Below are 20,257 nucleotides of genomic sequence, written 5' to 3'. Positions count from 1 at the left end.
CCTTGTTTTAAAGATAGCCTGACTAAGATTACTTTGCATAATAAAATGACTAATTGATACAGTCAAAATCGCCAAAAAAAAAAATTGAAAAGTTCAGTATAGTTTTTTTAAGCTTTAACTGTACGTTCACGAAATTTGACATTGGCAAGGTAAACTCCTGGATTGTTTTTGAGATGACACGTGAGTTTTCATCGTGTGGTCGCGGTGATTATAGTCTACTTTAATCTTAACAAAATTTTAACAACTTAGGTCGAGACTGGGTTTTCCTTTTTTTTCTTTGTTTCGCGGAAGAGAAGTTTAAAGCATGTCTTTAACTCCATTAAATCACTTCATGTAAGAGTATCGGGTTTCCGGAATCCAGGAAAATTCTGCTCGTGGAATCCAGAATCCTGGAATTTTCACTTTTGGAATCTGGAATCCTGGGCTTCGGAATCCGGAATACAGCGCAAGGAATCTGCAATTCCAATGATGACTGGAATCCGGGCCAATACCTACTGACAAAGAATCTAGAATCCAGTACCTGGAATCCAGAATTCAAAACTGTCTTGGAGAACGCCACCTAGAGCTAGGTACCGTCTGAAGCGATTGTTGAAACGAGTAAAATTACTTTCGTTACGTCAACGTTTCAGCAGTGATAATTTTATCCAGCCACCTCCACTTCGATGAATAATTGTTATATATTTGACCGTAGGTGACTTGCATGACTGGACACCTGACTTCCGCATTGGAAGCAAACGAACGCGTATAAAGCGGCGAAAGCTGACACGCCAAGCAAATAATAAAGCGAGTTCCAGGAAATTATTTCTGATCTTAGTCAAGGGTAAGTATAGTTAAGTGTCTGTTTTGATGTTAAGAGGCTAGAGTCTAACAGTAGAAATGAAAGATCTTTCACTACGAAGCTTTTATTTTACCATGTTTTTTCCCTTGAAGTGTATTAACAGTTGCTATAATTGCAAATTGCTGTGAGTCATGGAGGTCATGAGAAACATCACTACACCATTGACGAACCAAAAAACTGTATAAGCAAATAATAAACGGTAGTACAAAATTCTCTCGTCGCTGCCGTTAATGGTCAGCACTATGTACAAAGAGTGAACAGAATTCTACAGTTTTAGAGTAAATGATTATGAGTACAAATCATGTCAGCTGTCATGTTGTTTGAAGTGAACAGTGTAGTTCAATTTGTTTCTTTAGTAACCGATTTTGATAAGAATATGATAACATTTTCATAACGTTATCAATAAAGTAATGCAGCAATTTTAGGGCTTTTTCAAGTCTTTCAAGGGCAGGCTCAACTGTTCATAACAACTTATATTAGTAAGCATCAGGCTGGACAAAAAAAAAAGAAAAGCATCACGGGCTCTTAAATTCCAAGGCGTAGGTACAAACTGCGGCCGCTAGCTGAAACCGAGTCAGTTGCCTACAATTTGTGATTAACGTCTTCTAAAGATGTCTAAAAGTATGAAAATAATGTTGCACTAGCCTTGATGAATTTAGTTTGTTGCTTGAATAGGCATTCGTGCGGATGCACACGAATTAGTTCGAATATCAAAGCTTCCGCCACTTACTTGGAAAATTACTGTTTGTTGTGACGAGAACAAGTTGCACGTATATGAGACCAAATTATACGTACTGAAAAGCATGCTTTGTTGCTGAAGAGATTTCAGAGTTGAGCCGGATTCGGGTCTAAGTTGCCCTCTTGAACCCCACCTAGTACGCTAATCTTCCGTAAACATCTTAAAGGAGCTGTGTCACGAAATTCAGCCAAATTAGGAAATTACAAAATGCCTGTTAAATTAAGAGAACCATAAAAATAAACGCTTAAAACTTTAAAGGAAAGTTAAAATAACATAACAGAAACAACAGACGCCACGGATGGGCAAAACTGAAGAAGAATGAAACGCACTGAAATCAGGGTTTTTGAAAACTGTTTAGCCTAACATTTTTCAAAGTCGATCCCTGCTGCTTGCAACTTCAAAAATAATTCTCAGGAGACATAGTTATTTGTCTCAGATCTATGATTTTGTCATTTACATGTAATTTCTTTGCTTACTTTAAGTTCCATAGCGACTGAGGTCGAGTAATTGGGAAAATTAAACAAAATGAACTGGACTGCCGTGACACAGCCACTTCAAGGTGGCTCGATACAGTTTTTCAAGGCCAACACCTTCCAAGTTTGAGCATAAACTACGTCGCCATAAACAACGTTTTGGAAAAATTGCCACCACAGATGTATTAGATAAAGATGAAAATCTTTTATGATCAGGGTTGCAATGACATCGGAGTTGTCATAGCAACGAAATGACGCTATTACCTATTTTACTTACAGAAGTATTTCTCGGCACTGGGAACTGTTCTTCCAAAATCATTCACGGGAGCTTTTTCCTCCAATAGCGGCCTCGATGTTCGTGAAGTTTAAGCGAAATCTGTAAGAGCGTTATCGAGATATTTTGAGATAAAGATTTTGTGGTTAGAAATACGGTAAAAATGGATAATCTTGATGTTTGGTTGTTATCTGTAGAAAATGAGGCGCTTTTGACATGCAATTTCACCTCATAGTGGTTTCAATCTTTGTGTGAACGTGTGTGAAAGACCGTGGAGATAGCTCCAGCCGATTGCTAGAAAGAAGGATTTGATTAGTATGTATCGAGGCGCTTTTGTTAGCGGTTTTTGAACATTTTGGTCTACTTTAACAAATTAGCGAATAATTTTTAAACTGCTTGATAGATTTTTTTTAAAAATTTAATATTTTTGAGGTTAATGTTTCTGTTATAAAACCTTTTAGTTTCAAGATTATTGATATATTTTCACTTTGAAAAAGAGTTCGGCTTTCTAGTTAGTGAAGTTTTACCAAATTATGGCTGTAGAGAAATGATGTGTTCAGCATGTCACAAACGAGGGACAAAAAAAATCTAAGTGCCTGACAGGAATTGAACTTGTGATCACGACCTTCTGTGCACAAATCGGATGCTCTAACCACTGAGCTACGAAGGATTCGGGCGAGGTGGCCCATATACAAGGTTCTTCCCTTATTGAGAATTTTTTCTGCAGGAGAGAATAAATCAGTTAAACTTCACGCGATCATTCCGTACAGCAAATGCGAAATCATCAATCCGTTTTGGCGTCTTTTAATGAGACATTTACCAGCGGGTAAATGCAGTTAATGGAGCATGAAGCCCCAGGGGGGTAGGCCGAGAAAGCCTGCCCCGTCTTAGGCTCGGTGATATCTTGAAAGCCTGATTCATTAAATGAAAGCACTCTATTCTTTAAGCAGAAAACAAAAGCTTTTCATGGCTAGAACCTCACTAATTTGTCGCATGTTTGTCATCGTGTATTTTCTTAGCTTCGCAAAGATTGGTCCCTGTTTTCAAAGCCCTATTCAGAGCTATTCATGGCTAGACCTTAATCATGATAAGTTGAGATAGTTTATAGTACAACTGTGCCTATTGGCCGTACTTTGAGACACTGTCTGACTATATAAAGCTTTGCCAATGCCACTCCTAGTCATTATTTGGTTAGCTTGCACGAAAGCAATCATTTAAAGTAGTTTTGTTATGGCTCGTCCACGTTCCCAGCCTGCGACATCGCGTCAAAGTACTGACCTTTCGAAGCTTTCCAGCGAAGTCCTCCGGCTTCGCTTACAACAAATGAATCTTCCCGTCACGGGAAACCACGCTCGCCTGGTCGAAAGGCTCCGTTCCGCGAATGGAACCCGCCCGCTCTCTGCAATAACGCGAAACAAACGGGCTGATGGTCGAGTGGCCAAGAGGTCATCCACCTCGTCGAAGCGCTCACAACAGGCCGCACGGAGTCGCAATCGTCAATCCGCCACGTCCAATTTGGCTTCCGAACCTCACGATTTGGATCAAGTCTTGGACCACTTCCCCGAGGAGGAGGAGTCCGCCACAAGCGACCTTTTGGTGGATTTAGACGCAGAACCAATGGAGTCCATGGAGTCAAGCGATGCCGTTTTTACCCCGGCTCAACTAGCGGCGATCCAGGACACTGTTTCGTCGACCGTTCAAGCAGCGTTTCAATCGCTCCCACACAACGACGTTATCCCGCCTGCTCCCGCGTTTTTCAGCACTCCAAGTCCTCGTGTTTCTTCTGTGGCGCCTCCGAACGGCCTCAATCGTCCGTTGGACAAAGCCCTCGAGGATAAAATACTCCGCGGTGAGTACGTAGATTTCTCTTTGCTTTTGCCAGAAACACTGTACCAGACCCAGACCCCTGCCCTACAATTGCGTTATGAGGACTCGCCCCCAGGCCACTTGGGCTCCCCGCTTACTGTTGTCAAACGCAAGAAACCAGTTGTAGACTCTTTCCAAAAGTGGTTGGACGCGTTCATGGCGTATATGCTTGTAATCGTCACGGCCTACCCCAACCGGGCGGTGGAGCTCATCAAGTATCAGCAAATCATTAGCCGCGCAGTAACTAAGTTCAAGGGCTTAGCGTGGTACACATACGATGAGCATTTTAGACGCCGCGCGGCTCGCGATCTTACCATCGCATGGGATAGGATAGATATTGAACTTTGGACGGTGACCTTTACGGGTACCGCTAAGCCCCATTGTTCTATATGCTCTAGCCCCTACCACCAATCCGATGACTGCCCCCACCAAGAACCCAGCAAAAAGCCTCGCCGGTCTGCCCTCGTTTGCTTCGATTTCAACAAACCCTCAGGGTGTCAGCATCGTACCTGTCACTTCTCCCTCAATTGCCGCCGCTGTGGATCCAGCAGTCACGCACTCTTCAATTGCCATAGCTCCAAACAGCACGCCACAAGCACCAAATCAGCATCCCCGGGCGATCGCAGCAAAAAATAAAGTGGAACAGCGCCAGCAGAAGCAGAGACCAACAGTATCCACCCCTCTTGATGTAGATAAATTAGCGCTTGAATTAGTTAATCACCCTAATCGATCTTTTGTTGATAACTTAGTTAATGCCCTCAGGTACGGGACTCGCATCGGTTACCTTGGTCCTCAAAAATTCCGGGTATCCAATAACTTGATCTCCGCTTCTCAACACCCCGAGGTTATCTCCGCGAATTTAAGCAAGGAAATGTCGTTGGGTAGGGTCGCAGGCCCCTTTTTCTCGCCCCCACTCCCCAATTTCCAGTGCCACCCTATCGGCGTGGTGCCAAAAAAGCACTCTACGGAATGGCGCACTATCTATCACCTATCCTATCCCCCGGGCGACAGCGTAAATGATCATATTCCAAAGGACCCTTACTCTCTTCAGTATGTACGGGTAGACGACGCAATAAGCATTTTGAAGTCCTTGGGTCCCGGGGCGTACATGGCTAAAACCGACCTTAAATCGGCGTTCCGTATTATGCCTATTCACCCGGATGACTGGAACCTGTTGGGTATTTATTGGCAATCACGTTACTATGTAGATCTGTACCTCCCCTTTGGGCTCCGCAGTTCACCCTTCCTCTTTAATCAAATTTCTGAGGCCTTAGAATGGATCTTAAAACACAACTACGGCCTGGGTCATGTTTTACACATCCTGGACGACTTCTTTATCGCAGAGTCTTCTAAGCTGGCCTGCTTGGAGAACTTTAGTACCCTTCTAAAAGTGTTCACGTCCCTTCGGGTACCAATAGTAGCAGCCAAAACCCTGGGCCCCTCCCAAGTCTTGGAATTTATGGGGATTGTGCTTGATAGTACCCGCATGGAAGCTAGGTTGCCGGAAGATAAGCTAGCTCGGATTAGTAAGCTCCTTGATTCCTTTAGTGCCCGCCGCTCAGCCCGTCTAGTGGACCTCCAGTCCCTTATCGGCACGTTGCAATTTGCCTGTAAAGTAGTGGTCCCCGGGCGAACCTTTCTCCAACGCATGATCAATCTCACCAGGGGTGTTCCCAGCCGTTTTCACCATATCCGCTTAAACAAGCAATTCCAACGGGATATTACCATGTGGAAAGTTTTTCTCACCCAATGGAACGGGCGTTCCTTTTTCCTTGATTCCTTTGTTACCTCCTCCCCTGACCTTGAATTGTACACAGATGCAGCTAGCACCATTGGGTTCGGGGGGTATTTTAATGGGAAATGGTTCCAGGGGCACTGGCCGCCTCACCTCCTTATCAACAAGAAGACGGGGATTAGCATTGAATGGCAAGAACTTTTCCCTATTGTTATCGCTTGCGCCCTCTGGTACCCCCATTTTGCGGGTAAACGCCTTCAATTTTGGTGCGACAATGAAAGCGTTGTGGCTATTATCAACTCTGGCCACTCAAAAGCTCCCCGGGTGATGGACCTGGTCCGTTTTTTGGTTCTCATTTCCATGAAACACAGCTTCTTGGTACGGGCCCGCCATGTTCCGGGGGTAAATAACGGAATTGCTGACGCCCTCTCACGTTTCCAGGTCAAACGCTTCAGGGATCTCGCACCCAATGCCGACCGGACCCCTTGTTTCATCCCTCCTTCATTCATGACCCTCTGAAGGATGAAGTTTTAAGGTATGCTAACTGGGCCTTATCATGGAACACCAAACGCACCTATACATCTGGAGAAAAGCGTTTTATCTCATTTTGCCTTATGAACAGACTTACATCTCCGACAGGCGATATTTTACCTGCCTCGGAGGGGACACTTATTTATTTTGCATCTTATTTAGCTCGCACAGTTCGTCATTGCACAATCAAAATATACTTAGCAGCCGTCAGAAATCTACATATAGTTTCCGGTTACAATGACCCCTTACAGGGCAAGCTGCTTTTAAAAAAGATCTTAAGGGGTATTCTTCGTTACCAGGGTTGTCCTCGTATAAGTCGTCAGCCGGTAACCCCCCGGGTCCTGTTAGCTATCCGTCCCGTCCTTGAGAGCTGGTTGGATGTTCGGGATTTTTCCATGATCTGGGCTGCATTTACGCTAGCCTTTTTCGCCTTTCTTCGTTGTAGCGAGTTTACGTACCCGGGGGCACGTAATTTCAGTTCTCAGTTTAACCTCACCACTGATTGCGTGACTTTCTCACCAAGTTTGGCTCGCCCGCAGCACATGCTTCTCAAACTTAAATCGTCTAAAACTGACAGTTTTAGACAGGGGCAATCTCTCGTGGTAGCTCGGTGCTCTTCTTTATTGTGCCCCGTTTCCGCTATGCAACGGTATTTTATGCTTGCCCAGCCTCGGTCTGGACCCCTTTTTTACTTTCAGTCGGGTCGGCTTCTCACTCGGTCTTCTGTTACGCATTTACTTCAGGATTCTGCTCGCTGTGCGGGACTCCCACACGAGAGTCTAAAAGGTCACAGTTTTCGTATAGGTGCCGCGTCCGCTGCGGCCGCTGCGGGCTTACCAGACTGGTTAATAAAAGTTTTAGGTCGTTGGTCCTCGGACTGTTATCAACTGTATATTCGCACTCCCGAAACAGTCTTGCTTTCTGCTGTTTCCAAAATGGCTCGTGTGTCAGGGAACTTTATTTAGTTTTTTGTTGTTGCTTGGGGGGATGCATTGCATGCATCTGTGGCGGTTAAGTCTGCGTTGCGACTTCCCCCAAGCTTTTGGCATTGCTTGTGTCTTGCCATCTTTTGAGCTATTCCTTTGCCTTAATCTTGTCCGATCCAGCCCGTGCGGCGCTGGGGAGATAAGAAAGGCTCTGCCAAGATTCTTGTCCTACCCCACGGTAGTGGGGCGATAAGTAAGGCTTGTGTTATTTTGTGCGCATAACCCGAAGTCGCTATAACCTGCCACAGGGCTGTGTCCCCCCCTCATTACGCCATCATGTAGTTGTTGTTTATTTAGCCTGCGTGCGTCATTTATTTGCGTGACGTTTGCAGGCGTATCTTACAAGCGGAATAGTGACATTAATGAGACATTTACCAGCGGGTAAATGCAGTTAATGGAGCATGAAGCCCCAGGGAGGTAGGCCGAGAAAGCCTGCCCCGTCTTAGGCTCGGTGATATCTTGAAAGCCTGATTCATTAAATGAAAGCACTCTATTCTTTAAGCAGAAAACAAAAGCTTTTCATGGCTAGAACCTCACTAATTTGTCGCATGTTTGTCATCGTGTATTTTCTTAGCTTCGCAAAGATTGGTCCCTGTTTTCAAAGCCCTATTCAGAGCTATTCATGGCTAGACCTTAATCATGATAAGTTGAGATAGTTTATAGTACAACTGTGCCTATTGGCCGTACTTTGAGACACTGTCTGACTATATAAAGCTTTGCCAATGCCACTCCTAGTCATTATTTGGTTAGCTTGCACGAAAGCAATCATTTAAAGTAGTTTTGTTACCCGCCCTCCCTCCCTTTGGAGGAGTTGTTGTTTTGTTATGTCTCAATAAATTTTGGTGGGTCACTCCCTGTGGTGCGGTTAAGTCTGCGTTGCGACTTCCCCCAAGCTTTTGGCATTGCTTGTGTCTTGCCATCTTTTGAGCTATTCCTTTGCCTTAATCTTGTCCGATCCAGCCCGTGCGGCGCTGGGGAGATAAGAAAGGCTCTGCCAAGATTCTTGTCCTACCCCACGGTAGTGGGGCGATAAGTAAGGCTTGTGTTATTTTGTGCGCATAACCCGAAGTCGCTATAACCTGCCACAGGGCTGTGTCCCCCCCTCATTACGCCATCATGTAGTTGTTGTTTATTTAGCCTGCGTGCGTCATTTATTTGCGTGACGTTTGCAGGCGTATCTTACAAGCGGAATAGTGACATTAATAATCATTTACATCATTTCCTTAGCAGGTTGTTAACCAGATTCTCGTTGGCTTGCTGCAGCATACTATATCCAAATCAAACTAATCAGCAGATATGGGGGTTTCTTGGATGGTTCTTTTGGCGTCACGTGAGTTTTTAATAATGTGGTTTATTTCATCCTTTGAATATTATAAGATTTTTTTTCCTAGTCTTTTTATCGAGCACTAGCCTGAGCCGAGAATGACTTTTTCTCTCTTCTATCTTCTTGGTAAGGATGTTTAAAGCATATTTTAAGGGGCTGTTTAATGTGACATGTATCTTATCGGTAATTTCAGAAAAACGATATAATGAATCCTACAGCCACAATCTTTTAATTTTACGTTAATGAATTGCCTTGTTTTCTTTTATAGTGATAACTGCCATTGTGATTTTATGCCTCGTGACATTTCCTCTTCAGATAGCCATGATAGTCATGGGTAAGTTTTTCCAGTCAATTAATTTGTAATAGTTCCACCTTAGAATAGTCCAATATCATAGCTCACTATTATTCTGTCAATCAAATTCTTTTCTACTGGCTATGATGTTGACTACCGCATTGGTTGTCAAAACCTGAATCATTACAATCATGACCTTGACAATTATTTCCTACTGAGTAATAACAGAAATGACAATGTTAAAAGAACTGAGATATAAATGTACTGCCTTTGTCTTCCAAACACTCGTGTGGCTCGAACTCGCCCCACGTAACTGAGGGAATCTTTTCCATCTGGATTCTGGATTCCACGCCGTAGATTCGGGACTGCATGTACTGGATTCTAGCCTTTGTCAGTAGAACTTAAATTTTGGATTCCAAACGTTAGTGGGATTCTGGATTCCTTGAGATGTATTCCCGATTTCAAAGCTCAGGATTCAGGATTCCACAAGCAAAAATTTCGCGGATTCCGGAATTCGATTTCTGTTACATGGGGAGATCGAATGGCCACGTAAGATGGCGGTCCGATCTCTTGTACAAGATGCAAGAATGGTTTCCTCAAATAGTACTTTCGTGCTAAATACATTGACAATCAAATAAAGTACATTTTTTCTTTTGTCTTAGGTGCAAAATACAAGGATGACTGTCCTGCGGAAAACATGATCCCAATTTACTTAATAGTGGCCGGATCAGCTGGTCTGTTCAGTACTTGTTGCGCCGGGGGAGTAAGATACACAAGTCAGGAAGATGATCAGCAAACCGTGAACCCGCTCAGCGGTCTCATCCAACTCTTTCTGTTCGCTTGGTTCATTGCTGGAAATGTGTGGATATACAGTAACTACGAGCCTAACTACACCGACCCCAGTAGCCCTGATTTCTGCAACAAAACGCTGTATCTATTTGCCTTCTGGGTTACTAATTCGTATTATATCTTGTTTGGTTTCGTGTTAGGAATTATGTGTTTAATAGGCATGGGAGTAGCTTGTGCTAGCCAGAGTGAGGTCTAAATTCTAATTGAAGAAGGCCTTTTTTGTCAACTTTCAAACAACTGCTTGTAAGCTAAATGGCCCTTTATCAGGAAATTTGTAGTCATTTAAGCGGCGTAATGTTTCGTTTACCGCATTAAATAGTCATGAATAATTCAGTGTTTTTCGGTCGACAACAACTGGACATTCTGTGAAAATTACACGAATATGATAATCAAGTAATACTAGTAATTGTAGCAGTTTTATAAGTTAATAATAATAATAACAATGATAATAATAACAGAGCTTATTTTTAGAAACATCACGCTTGCGAAGGGCATTACGAAATTACTACAACAATATTATGATAAATAACAGTTATTCGAAATTATTCACTGAAGTGGAGGTGGCTAGTGGTGGTGGATTTACCTCCACTGAGGTGAATAATTGTTTTAGTATATACTAAAACAGTGAGATAATTGAGCACAAAAATCATGGTTTTTAACTCATTTACTGCTGCCAACGATTTCAATTTTAGCGCACAAATGACCTAACGGCCGTCGCGTTTTCTTGTCGACAAATAAAACTTTCGAATGCATTTGTTTAGCTTCTGTGGGGAAATTTCTTCAAACGGGAGTTATGAGTTCCATTTTTATTTGAAACCATTCTGTAAAAAACTATTAAATTTAGTTTTAAGCTTATTTATGAACATGTCAGCTAAATAAAGTGCGTAACACAAGAACTAATTTCATTTGTAAACAGCTTACCTTACATAAAATGTGTGTTACGTCTCTCCTGTGTGGTCCATGGGCCGATTTATGGCCTTTTTATGAGAGAGAACACCCATACCATACAACCCATAGAATGGCCTAAAATCGGCCCATGGACCACACAGGAGAGACGTAACGCACATTTTATGTAAGGTAAGCTGTTTTTTTTTTCTTGAAATCCTTTCATTTTCGTAGGTTACGGAAACGATAGGTTTTTTCCCATACGAATCCGTATATTTCGAATTTTACGCAACAATGCCGATGTTCGCCAATGCTTTTATTTCGAGCTTGGGCTACCTGTACTCAGACGTGCTCAAACTCCGGATATCTCCAGTCGTCTGTCAGCCAGTCGTCTCGTGTAAAATCCTTTAACTATAAAGACTTTGCTTTTCAGTTTTCATCCGATGAATTATAGTACAGAATCATTTTTTTTTTTCAATTTTTAGAATGTACTAAGACCGTGGATCACTTGTAATGTTTTAATTTTATCCCAGATAATCAGTGCATGTTCAAGGAGTAGCGAAATAACGTCATTTACAGCTAAAATTTGCCTTCTTTCATTCTTTGAATTTTTTTAACGGTGAATGAACATTTGGAGAATCCAACAATAATATTCAGAAACAAGCTGTTTATAGTATCAACCTTGCACTTAAGATCTTTAATTTTATCCCCGCAAATTCGGCAAAGTGATGCGAGATGTTAGACGTGAATATCCATAAGACTATAATAAAGTTGTTTTGGCCTTGAAAAGAAAAAAGGCAAAGGCTCGTATTAATGCAAAAAAAAAGTAATACCACGGCTCTGCCATGTCTGGGTGAAACCCGGGAGTGGAACACGTACGTGTTTTGGACCTCGGAATTCAAAAATTGTCCAAAATTCTAGGTTGTTTACCATCCCCACGTTCAACATGATGAAAGTTAATCGAAAACTTCATAAAAAATCTGTGAATCGAAAAAATAATAGATACTTCTTCACCTACCTTGAAAACCGACCAAAATCTCGCCTACATCGCGTTGTTTAAAAGACGGACATAAGCCTGTGCTGAATACTTCACGAGACACTTCCAATATTGCTTCCGATACGCTGTCCACTTAAAAATATTGTGGATGCCTCATGAAAAGTTTTAAAATGTGCCTGAGAGCCTCGAAACGGTGACTTTGGTAGTTTAGGTAATCTATCCGCCATTTTCCTCGAGAACAATAGCTCCATGACGTCGCAACTGTCCTTAAATTTTAGGGATATTAGTATTCCGGACTGTTAACGCGTATGCGAATGAGCAAAAATGACGTCAGCAAGGATTCGCCTATTACCCAGTGCGCACAGATAATGAAAAAGAAAACTTAAAAATAAAACTGTTTAAACCTTAAAAACGCTAAATTAAATAGTGAGAAAAATGTTACAATAAAACAGTCAAAAACAAACACAAACCATTCCTTTTCTCAAGCAAGCCAGCGTTGCAATGGTCAGCTGTCTTCTCTGCACGAAACCGATGCAAAGCGTGGGACAAACACACATAAAGAATCAAACCAGTATCTGACTTAAATAGTTCTGCTGCTTAGTTCCATACTTTCCTAGCAATGAATCACGGGCGTCCCAGAATATAGTTCATGATTGTGAATGAATAACTATGACCGAGCTTTTTTCCAAAAATAGTTGATTGACTAAAATTATCGATGGGTACGTCAAACTTACTGCTAACCGTGCGTGTCTTTAATGACTTAGCAAAAAAAAAAGTTTTGCTACTTCCGGGTTAAGATTCAAAAAAAGTTATAAAGCGAGGTGGTACGCCAAAGAAAAAAAATAGAGCAAATCCACAGAAACGCGAGGCTAACCAGTGACAAGAAGAGAAAAGAGACGTTTCGTGGATCAAACAACCGAAATCACTTTGTCATTTGCAAGTGATTGTTAGGTAGGCCTTAAATTGAAATCTCATCTCAATATTTTTATTTACGACTTTATTAAATCATCTTTTTAAAACTCCTTGCAGGTACTACAGTTTGTCTAATTCGGTTTGAATAAGAGTTCAGCAGGGATTTCCAGTTATTCGTGCTTTTATATCAGCAAATCACAAATGTAGAATCATACAAAAATATAAATTCTGCTTACTACCGACGAAGTACATTTGCATTTCTTGTTCATTCTGAAATCACTGGTGCTCCTTGCAATCTGATTGGCTCTCAGCTTATGCGATTTACTCGAGAAACGCATTGTTTTTTTGCTTTAACTTTCATCGTAGCTGTTTTAAATCGCATCATGTCCCTCTACTAAAATCGCATCACTTCATTTTGTTTCAGATGTAAAAGCCTTTCGGTTCCTCTTTTAACCAAGCCGATTACTGTATCAATGTAATTTGGAAGCGATTCCAATCCTGTATTTGGGCGATTAAACTGCGTTTTCAAAATGGGTGAAATAAAATGCTGCGCGCTTGTTCGATTTCTAAATCACGCGTATGATTTCAGTTCTTTTAAATTCCCAAATTAATGGCCAACATATGGCCAATAAGAGGTAAAGAGTGTAAACTCACGTGACCTGCGGAAACCAACCTCTGCCATTTAATTTTATCTTCATGGCTTTAACGTCACTGTCAAACTGAATTTTACACTTATTGGTTTGGCTAGAAAAGTATTTACTATTAGCCAAACGGCACTGGCCATTAAAAATAAGGCCATTGTCACTTAGAATTATTAACCAAAAAAAAATTGTGCTCAGTACTACTTTACTGCGCTCTTACGAGAGTGTTGTTGCGGACGACAAGAGGAGCCTGCAATCCTAATCTCCAGGTTGTTATTACGCGTGCGTCGCATGTATGTAGCCAGCTTTCGTTTGGACTTCCACTCAGGAATGAATGGAATGCACAGAACGCAATTTGATCACTGAAGTGACTTGTGTTCCTAAAGATGGCGATGCTGGAAACCAATGTAACAATCGGCCCATATCACTGCTAGCGGTATCATCCAAAGTAAATGAAAGGTTGGCTCACAGACAATTTGTCAAGGTTTTAGACGATAACAACAAGCTATCACAATTCCACAGTGGCAATCGTAAACACCATTCCACTGAAACGGCTCTTCTGTCTGTCACTGATAACCCATTAAAAGCTATGGATGAAAAGAAGATCTCAATATTGGTGTTGATGAACATGTCAAAAGTCTTTGACAGTATAAACCACTTGTTGTTATTTAAACTTCGTGGTCTTGGTGTGTCTCCATCAGCGCTTGAATGGTTTAAAAGTTACCTAAAAGGAAGGTACCGGTATGTTCGTATTGGGAATGTGGTTCCGCAACCTCTCCCGGTTGATTATGGAGTTCCACAGAGGTCCATTCTTGGCCCTGCTCTGTTTACTGTTTATATAAATGATTTATTAATTGTACCTAAACTTTGTCAAACTGCTTGTTACGTTGATGATTCTAAACTTTACTTGAAATTTAAAACTAATGAGCTATGTAACGCAGTCTCCGCAGTTAACTCTGATCTCAACGAAATCTGTAGGTGGTGCTGTCACAATTCACTACTTGTGAATCCAGATAAAACTACACTTCTTGTCATAGGCGTGCCGCAATTGCTACGACAGTTACCTGACTTTACAATAACACTTTGCGGCAAACCAATATCATCGACACCTGTAGCAAAGAATCTTGGAGTGTTTTTAGATTAGTGCCTCTCCTTATATGATGGACACATACATAAAACTGTTGCTAGTTGTAAGAACAAACTGATCCAGATCAATAAGGAAACACTTTTGTTAATCATTAATAGCTTTGTTTTTAGCGAGCTGTTTTATTGCTCCTAGGTTGGAGCAATACCTCGGCATTCAGCTCCAAAGCTTCAGCTTGTTCAAAATTTTGTAGCCAGGATTATCTTGGGCTTTCGCAAATATGACCATATCTCTGCAGGTCTAAGATCACTTGTGGCTAAGTGTCAAACAAAGACTTATGGTCAATGATGCAGTTATGATGCATAAATGTCTCAAAGGTCTGACACCTAGCTACTTGTCAGATAAATTTTCAACTCGACCTATTGTCCATGATAGACAGACAAGATATAGAGATAGCCTCAATATTCCATCTTGTAGAATTAATGCTGGCCAACGTGCTTTTCATTACCGTGGTGTGAAAATATGGAATAATTTAAGTAAAGACTTAAAGGAAATCATAAATACTAAAGTTTTTAAGAGACGTCTTATTAATGAACTGATTTGTAACATGAACTAGATTAGATGTTGAAATTTGTACAAAGTTACCATTTAGTTATTGTTGTACATAGTTTATTTAAGTCATTTAATTAAATAATTAATTTATTCATCCATTTAATTTATTTAATTTAATTTTAATATTGATGCTGAAAACTAATGAAATAGGAATTTAACTAATGACATAGGAATTGAAACGTTTCATTAAACAAGCAACTCATTTTGTCATTTAGTGACTCTGAGGTAAGCCTTCTATTGAAAACTTATTTCAATCCATATATTTGCTATAATCTTTTAAAAGCTTTTTGGTGATGCTGTTGAATTTTAAAGATCGTCGCTTTTTCAATGCAGACAACTGCTCGATCAGTTTGAATAGGAGCTAGGGGTTTCCTGTTCATGATTCTTTACTGACCGAATCATGGCTGTAAAATAAACTCGAACTCATCGCCATCTTACCGACGAGGCGCACTTGAATTCCTCGTTCATTCTTCTGAAATTGCGAATTCCGACTCTAATTATTAACTTGGCAGGCCGTTGACCATTTTAATTTTTTTCCGATTTGTTGCAGGTATACCCAAGAAAATCCAAATCAAACTAATCGACAGACATGGGAGCCAATGAGGACATGTCTTGGAAGGAGGGGAGTTTTCTGTCATTACGTAAGTTTTTTTGTTGCTTATTAAACTTGACTTCTTAATCGGATGTGAAGTTGAGCAGAGACTGAATGCTTTTTTCTACGTTTTCTTCCGGAAACGTTCAATAAAAACAAGTTTTCAAGTCTAACGAAGTAATGTCTGAAAGCGACGTAAAGAACCCTAAGTAATAATGCCGGGGCCTTTTAATCTACTGCAGTTAATAAAGTGGCATTTTTCTTTTTACAGGTGCGATTTTATCTGTCCTGACGTTTCCACTTCAGATAGCCATGATAGTTATTGGTAAGTTTATTAACAGCCCTGGTACATAATTGGGGCAGGTGAGCACATTTACCAAGCCTCGTGATTTGCGAAGCTGTACAAAATAAAACTCTCAAGGCAGCAGAGTTGAAAAGAATAGCCATAGCCAAAGAGTGCAAATGAAAGGAATTTATTTCACAAACGGAGCTTGGTACGTGGTACCAATGCTATTGATCAGAATTATTCTGTCTGCCGTAGTCTTTGACTGTCTCTGATGAAGGCTACCGCAAAAATTGTTACACTCATCAATCGGACGATAATATTCCACTTGCTCGAATGAAATGAATTCTTGTTTCAAACCATTTACAAATAGAAGATAGTTTTGAACCTAGGATCAAAGCGGAGTTTAGAGAAAACAGTAACTTTTGAATTGCTGAGTTTAGTTATATTCACGCGGGAATTTTAAGAATTCAAGAGGAATCCTAGGAGAAGAATGAAGAAGGTGTTGTTAAAAAACCTGACAAGCCCAACTTCTTTCAGTATCTGTGAAGGTTAAAGAGGTAGTCTCATGAGCTGCGCATCCTCCGGAAATCGCTGTCAAAATCGCTCTTCCCGTTTTTCGCTTGAATTCAATTTTATTGAAAAAGGGGTCGTTTGGCAACATAAGACTTATACTTCCCGCCAAAATGCCGCTTGTTCCAGTAAGTGTTCTTTCTTTAGCGGGTAGATTATGCTCTGGATGGGTTCTAAATTTTGACTGAGCGAATAAATATGTTATTTTTGTCGCTTGTTTCACACTAAGGAGGCAACGAAAAGAGGAAATGCGTATATTAACATACGGGCATTTTTGTAAATTCTAGAAAGGCGGGAAATCTTGCGACCAAAGCTAAAAAAAAGAAGCATCTCTTACAAAAAGACTATCAATGAAACTACGGTTTTACCCTAGACATTTACCCTCGACCCTCGACACTACCCTCGACTCTCGACACTTTACCCTAGACAAAAACCTACACTCTTTGTTCTCTGATGCAAAAGCATTTTCTTTAACCTCTTTTGAAACGTAAAGCTCTCTGTTGCGGCTAAATAAGAGTTTTCTGTTCTTTAATTTTCTCCAAATTGCCTTATAGATCTGAATAACTAATCGATTTTCCTATGTCCCCGAATATGATGGTTTCCTGCAATGTTTTGTCACGCTGGGTTCAGTTCGTTAGTGTTATATACAGGAGGTTAAATTTCACTAGCACTGGCTCTTTTTCATAAAAATGTTTTTCCGGCCCAGGCTTAATATCCTCATTTTCTGACGATTTCAGGCTGAAAATATTCAACACACACAAAAATGAAAATATACAAACGTGCCGCGAAATCTCTGTCGCTGGAACCTTCATATCCTACCTCTAATTTCACACCAAGCCACGAAAAAACCAAGCTTTCTTATACCTGCTTGAGATCAGAAATCGTTCTTTTGCCACCCGAATTCTATCTTTTACCGCCATGGCCGGCTCTACCACTTGTGGTCGCCATCTTGTTTTTGCCAGATTAATCTTGAAAAATTCTGCCGAATGTTTCAAGAGTTACGTTTCTGCTCACACATGCGCAGTTCATGAGATTTACCCTTTAATAATAAGAATTATTATATGGCTACAATAGTACGCGCGGTCCAATTGGCTTCTGAGCGAGCAATATTTCCTTTTAATGACCGGGCATTATTAGCCTTGTGTCCAAGGCATATACAATCTGTGTTTGACTTGATAGTGGATATCCATGTTATGGTCAATTGACAGCTGTCAAAAAAGGTATTCGCTGACCAAAATCACATGACTGTATCGCGGGCTCAAGTGTACAACCCATTGAAGTGACGTGTTTTTTTAAAGTTATCTGCTGACCAGTTAATGGTTTTAATTGATTGCAAGTTCAATAACTTCCAGTGTTTTATATTAATAGCGCTAAAAAGGTAATGTAATAAATATCTTATTAACCTCGCTATCGCTCGGTCAATACATGAAGGCCTTGGTCTGCGATTTCCCTGTAATGACCAAACGGATGAGGTTTATTAAGAAGGATATAATAAACTTTCAGGACACCTCTGTAAGAGCAGTGCACACGGTGATGTAAGTGCCACTTCGTGGAATTACCATTAAACCATTATCATGATTCACGATTTAGAAATATACATACAAGAAAACATTAATGATAAAACACGAGGTTTTGGGGTCTTCTTGACTCCATTCAGTTCAAGGTACAGTACAGGTAAATTATTAATTGATGCGTTAAGTGACGACTGGCTTAAGCATTTCTACATTAGAGATCGGGCAAAAACGAATCAGTTTAGAGAAAACTGCATAATTTTGCCCGACAACTTCCTCTATATAGCTTTGCAGGAACATTTTGTACGCGAGTAAGGTGAAAAGTTACGTTCTTATAACTTAGCACGTACTTTTGATCTAACAGCAACAAAATCGCCGACTTTCATCATGTTTCGAATCCTTCGGCAGTGTTACTAATGATCGTGTTTTTTTTAGGTGCTAAATACAAGGATGACTGTCCTGTGGAAAACATGATCCCAATTTACTTAATAGTTGGCGGATCAGCTGGTCTATTGAGCACTTTCTGCGCATGCGCAGTAGAATACAGAGCAGATCACGAGATCAAACAGTTGTGCAGACTCGTCTTACTGCCTCTGTTTGCTTGGTTCATTGCTGGCAACGTATGGATTTATAAAAATTACGAACCTAACTACACCGATCCCGAGAGTCCCTATTTCTGCCACAAAACGCTGTATCTATTTGCTTTCTGGGTAATTACTTCGTATTATATCTTTTTTGGTGTCGTGTTAGTTATCGGGTGTGTGACGAGCATTTTAGTTAATCTTTTTCTTTGGCTTTTTGAAGTTGACCGGCAACGCGGGGAGGCCGGCTAAAACCAACTTGTAACTGAAGCCTGATAAACAATTGGAACTCTGTTTTTCAACCTTTTACATAGAATTAAAGGTACCGCGAGGTATATGGACGTCCGCCTAAGGACGTTATGTTTATCTGAGATTAAAGAAATAGCTTTAAAAAAGGATGGCCTTCGCCATTTACTTTGACACGTAACTGCACATGAGAAATTGACCATTCGCAACGACTAATGGGGTTACAGAAAGTGTAAAGAAATTTCAATTAAAACTAAATTGAAGAATTATACTTTTTTTGGTTCCAATGTATAATTCTAGGGTTTTTCAACTATACGCAACATTTTGAACGACCCATTACCTTTTTCCTTTAAATTCCCATATGCATGTAAGAGGCCACAAACAGTCCGGGCCATAACCATTTCTGGATATCGGCTTCGTGCCTTCTGATTGGTTGAGGTCAAAACCAAAACAATGTAAACTTGGCGGAGATATACTGGAAATAAGTAGAAGTTAACCTTTTTTTTTTTTTTCATGACATCCATGTGCGGTAATCGGCCGAAGCAAAATACAGTAGTAAACACTGCACGAAAAAACAGCATAAAAACTGCATTTTTATTCAATAAATAACAAAAATTTGCAACACAAACAGTTCCAAAGTAAGGAATAAACAACTCTCCGACAGCTCTAAACAAAGAAAGTTAGGGGTGGCGAATGGTAAAATCCGAGACCCGCCGAGACGCCGAGATCCTAGTTAAAAATCCAAGCCCGAGACTCTTTGGTGAAAAGTTTCCAGACTCAAAAAAAGTAAAAACAAACCATGAAAAAACGAGACTTATCAAAAATGTTTCCGAGATTTCGAGATCATGCCAAAATTTTCCGAGACCCACGTTTTTCGAGGTACCGTTCGCCACCCTAAAGTTAGCTAAAGTCAGAGCCTAGCTTGTTCCATAACCATACTTTCAACGTCCGCTGAGCACTCGACGGGAATCTTGACAAATCGGAGGCAAATTTATTCTAGTTTTTGAAAACATTTTTGTAGGAACCAAAAAAAATGCTACATACCTGAAAACGTTAACTTAAGAGAGGCGATTCCTTAATCGGCGCTCCCGCAGAAAGCCCCATTTGTTCGAATTTTCCACAGAATTTCTCTCTCAAATCGCATCCGAAGCTATCACCAATTCGCTTGTTGTATTTAGTCACTCTTTGTCCTTAATTTCGCGAGGTTTCATGGAATATAACAGAGGACTAAATCCGCTAAGGCTCAAATAAGAGTAGTAAATGAGTTCCCTCGTAGTCGGCACCAGAAGCCATTATTGATGACGTGATCAAGTATCCAAAAATGGTTATGGCCCGGACTGACAACTTATTTGACTCTTTTGGCAAGGTTACGTGGACGAGTATAATTATTTTACTAAGGTCGTATTTTCCCTACAAATACCTTGTGTTTGTCT

General features: G+C 40.7%; 2 protein-coding genes across 4 annotated transcripts; both read left to right on the top strand.

Moving 5' to 3' along the window:
• The first annotated feature begins 680 nt into the window (after positions 1–680).
• On the top strand, positions 681–10,762 carry LOC140943554 (transmembrane protein 272-like). Of its 3 annotated transcripts, none has more exons than XM_073392652.1 (4): positions 681–820; positions 8,673–8,772; positions 9,035–9,100; positions 9,721–10,762. In XM_073392652.1, exons 2-4 carry the CDS (start codon positions 8,739–8,741, stop codon positions 10,101–10,103), a joined length of 483 nt encoding a protein of 160 aa, XP_073248753.1. In that variant the 5' UTR covers positions 681–820; positions 8,673–8,738; the 3' UTR covers positions 10,104–10,762. The 3 variants fall into 3 exon arrangements, with proteins under 3 accessions (XP_073248753.1, XP_073248754.1, XP_073248755.1); XM_073392653.1 differs by having other exon boundaries at positions 690–820; positions 8,670–8,772; XM_073392654.1 differs by lacking the exon at positions 681–820 and adding an exon at positions 876–1,116.
• Positions 10,763–15,586: 4,824 nt separating this feature from the next.
• LOC140943552 (transmembrane protein 272-like) lies at positions 15,587–18,864 on the top strand. The gene is made up of 3 exons (XM_073392643.1): positions 15,587–15,679; positions 15,902–15,955; positions 18,433–18,864. Exons 1-3 carry the CDS (start codon positions 15,628–15,630, stop codon positions 18,828–18,830), a joined length of 504 nt encoding a protein of 167 aa, XP_073248744.1. The 5' UTR covers positions 15,587–15,627; the 3' UTR covers positions 18,831–18,864.
• Positions 18,865–20,257: the final 1,393 nt, after the last annotated feature.

Source organism: Porites lutea, chromosome 7 (assembly GCF_958299795.1).
Source record: "Porites lutea chromosome 7, jaPorLute2.1, whole genome shotgun sequence".
NCBI lineage: Eukaryota > Metazoa > Cnidaria > Anthozoa > Scleractinia > Poritidae > Porites > Porites lutea.
Note: the sequence above shows the minus strand (reverse complement) of the source record. Positions and strands in the feature narration are given on the sequence as shown.

Excerpts from the sequence above, each read along its gene's own strand:
- LOC140943552 (XM_073392643.1), top strand. The coding sequence starts at position 15,628 with ATGGGAGCCAATGAGGACATGTCTTGGAAGGAGGGGAGTTTTCTGTCA. Across the intron at positions 15,680-15,901 it reads GGGGAGTTTTCTGTCATTAC|GTGCGATTTTATCTGTCCTG; the intron begins GTAAGTTTTTTT and ends TTCTTTTTACAG. Across the intron at positions 15,956-18,432 it reads GATAGCCATGATAGTTATTG|GTGCTAAATACAAGGATGAC; the intron begins GTAAGTTTATTA and ends TGTTTTTTTTAG.
- LOC140943554 (XM_073392652.1), top strand. The coding sequence starts at position 8,739 with ATGGGGGTTTCTTGGATGGTTCTTTTGGCGTCAC. Across the intron at positions 8,773-9,034 it reads GATGGTTCTTTTGGCGTCAC|TGATAACTGCCATTGTGATT; the intron begins GTGAGTTTTTAA and ends TTTCTTTTATAG. Across the intron at positions 9,101-9,720 it reads GATAGCCATGATAGTCATGG|GTGCAAAATACAAGGATGAC; the intron begins GTAAGTTTTTCC and ends CTTTTGTCTTAG.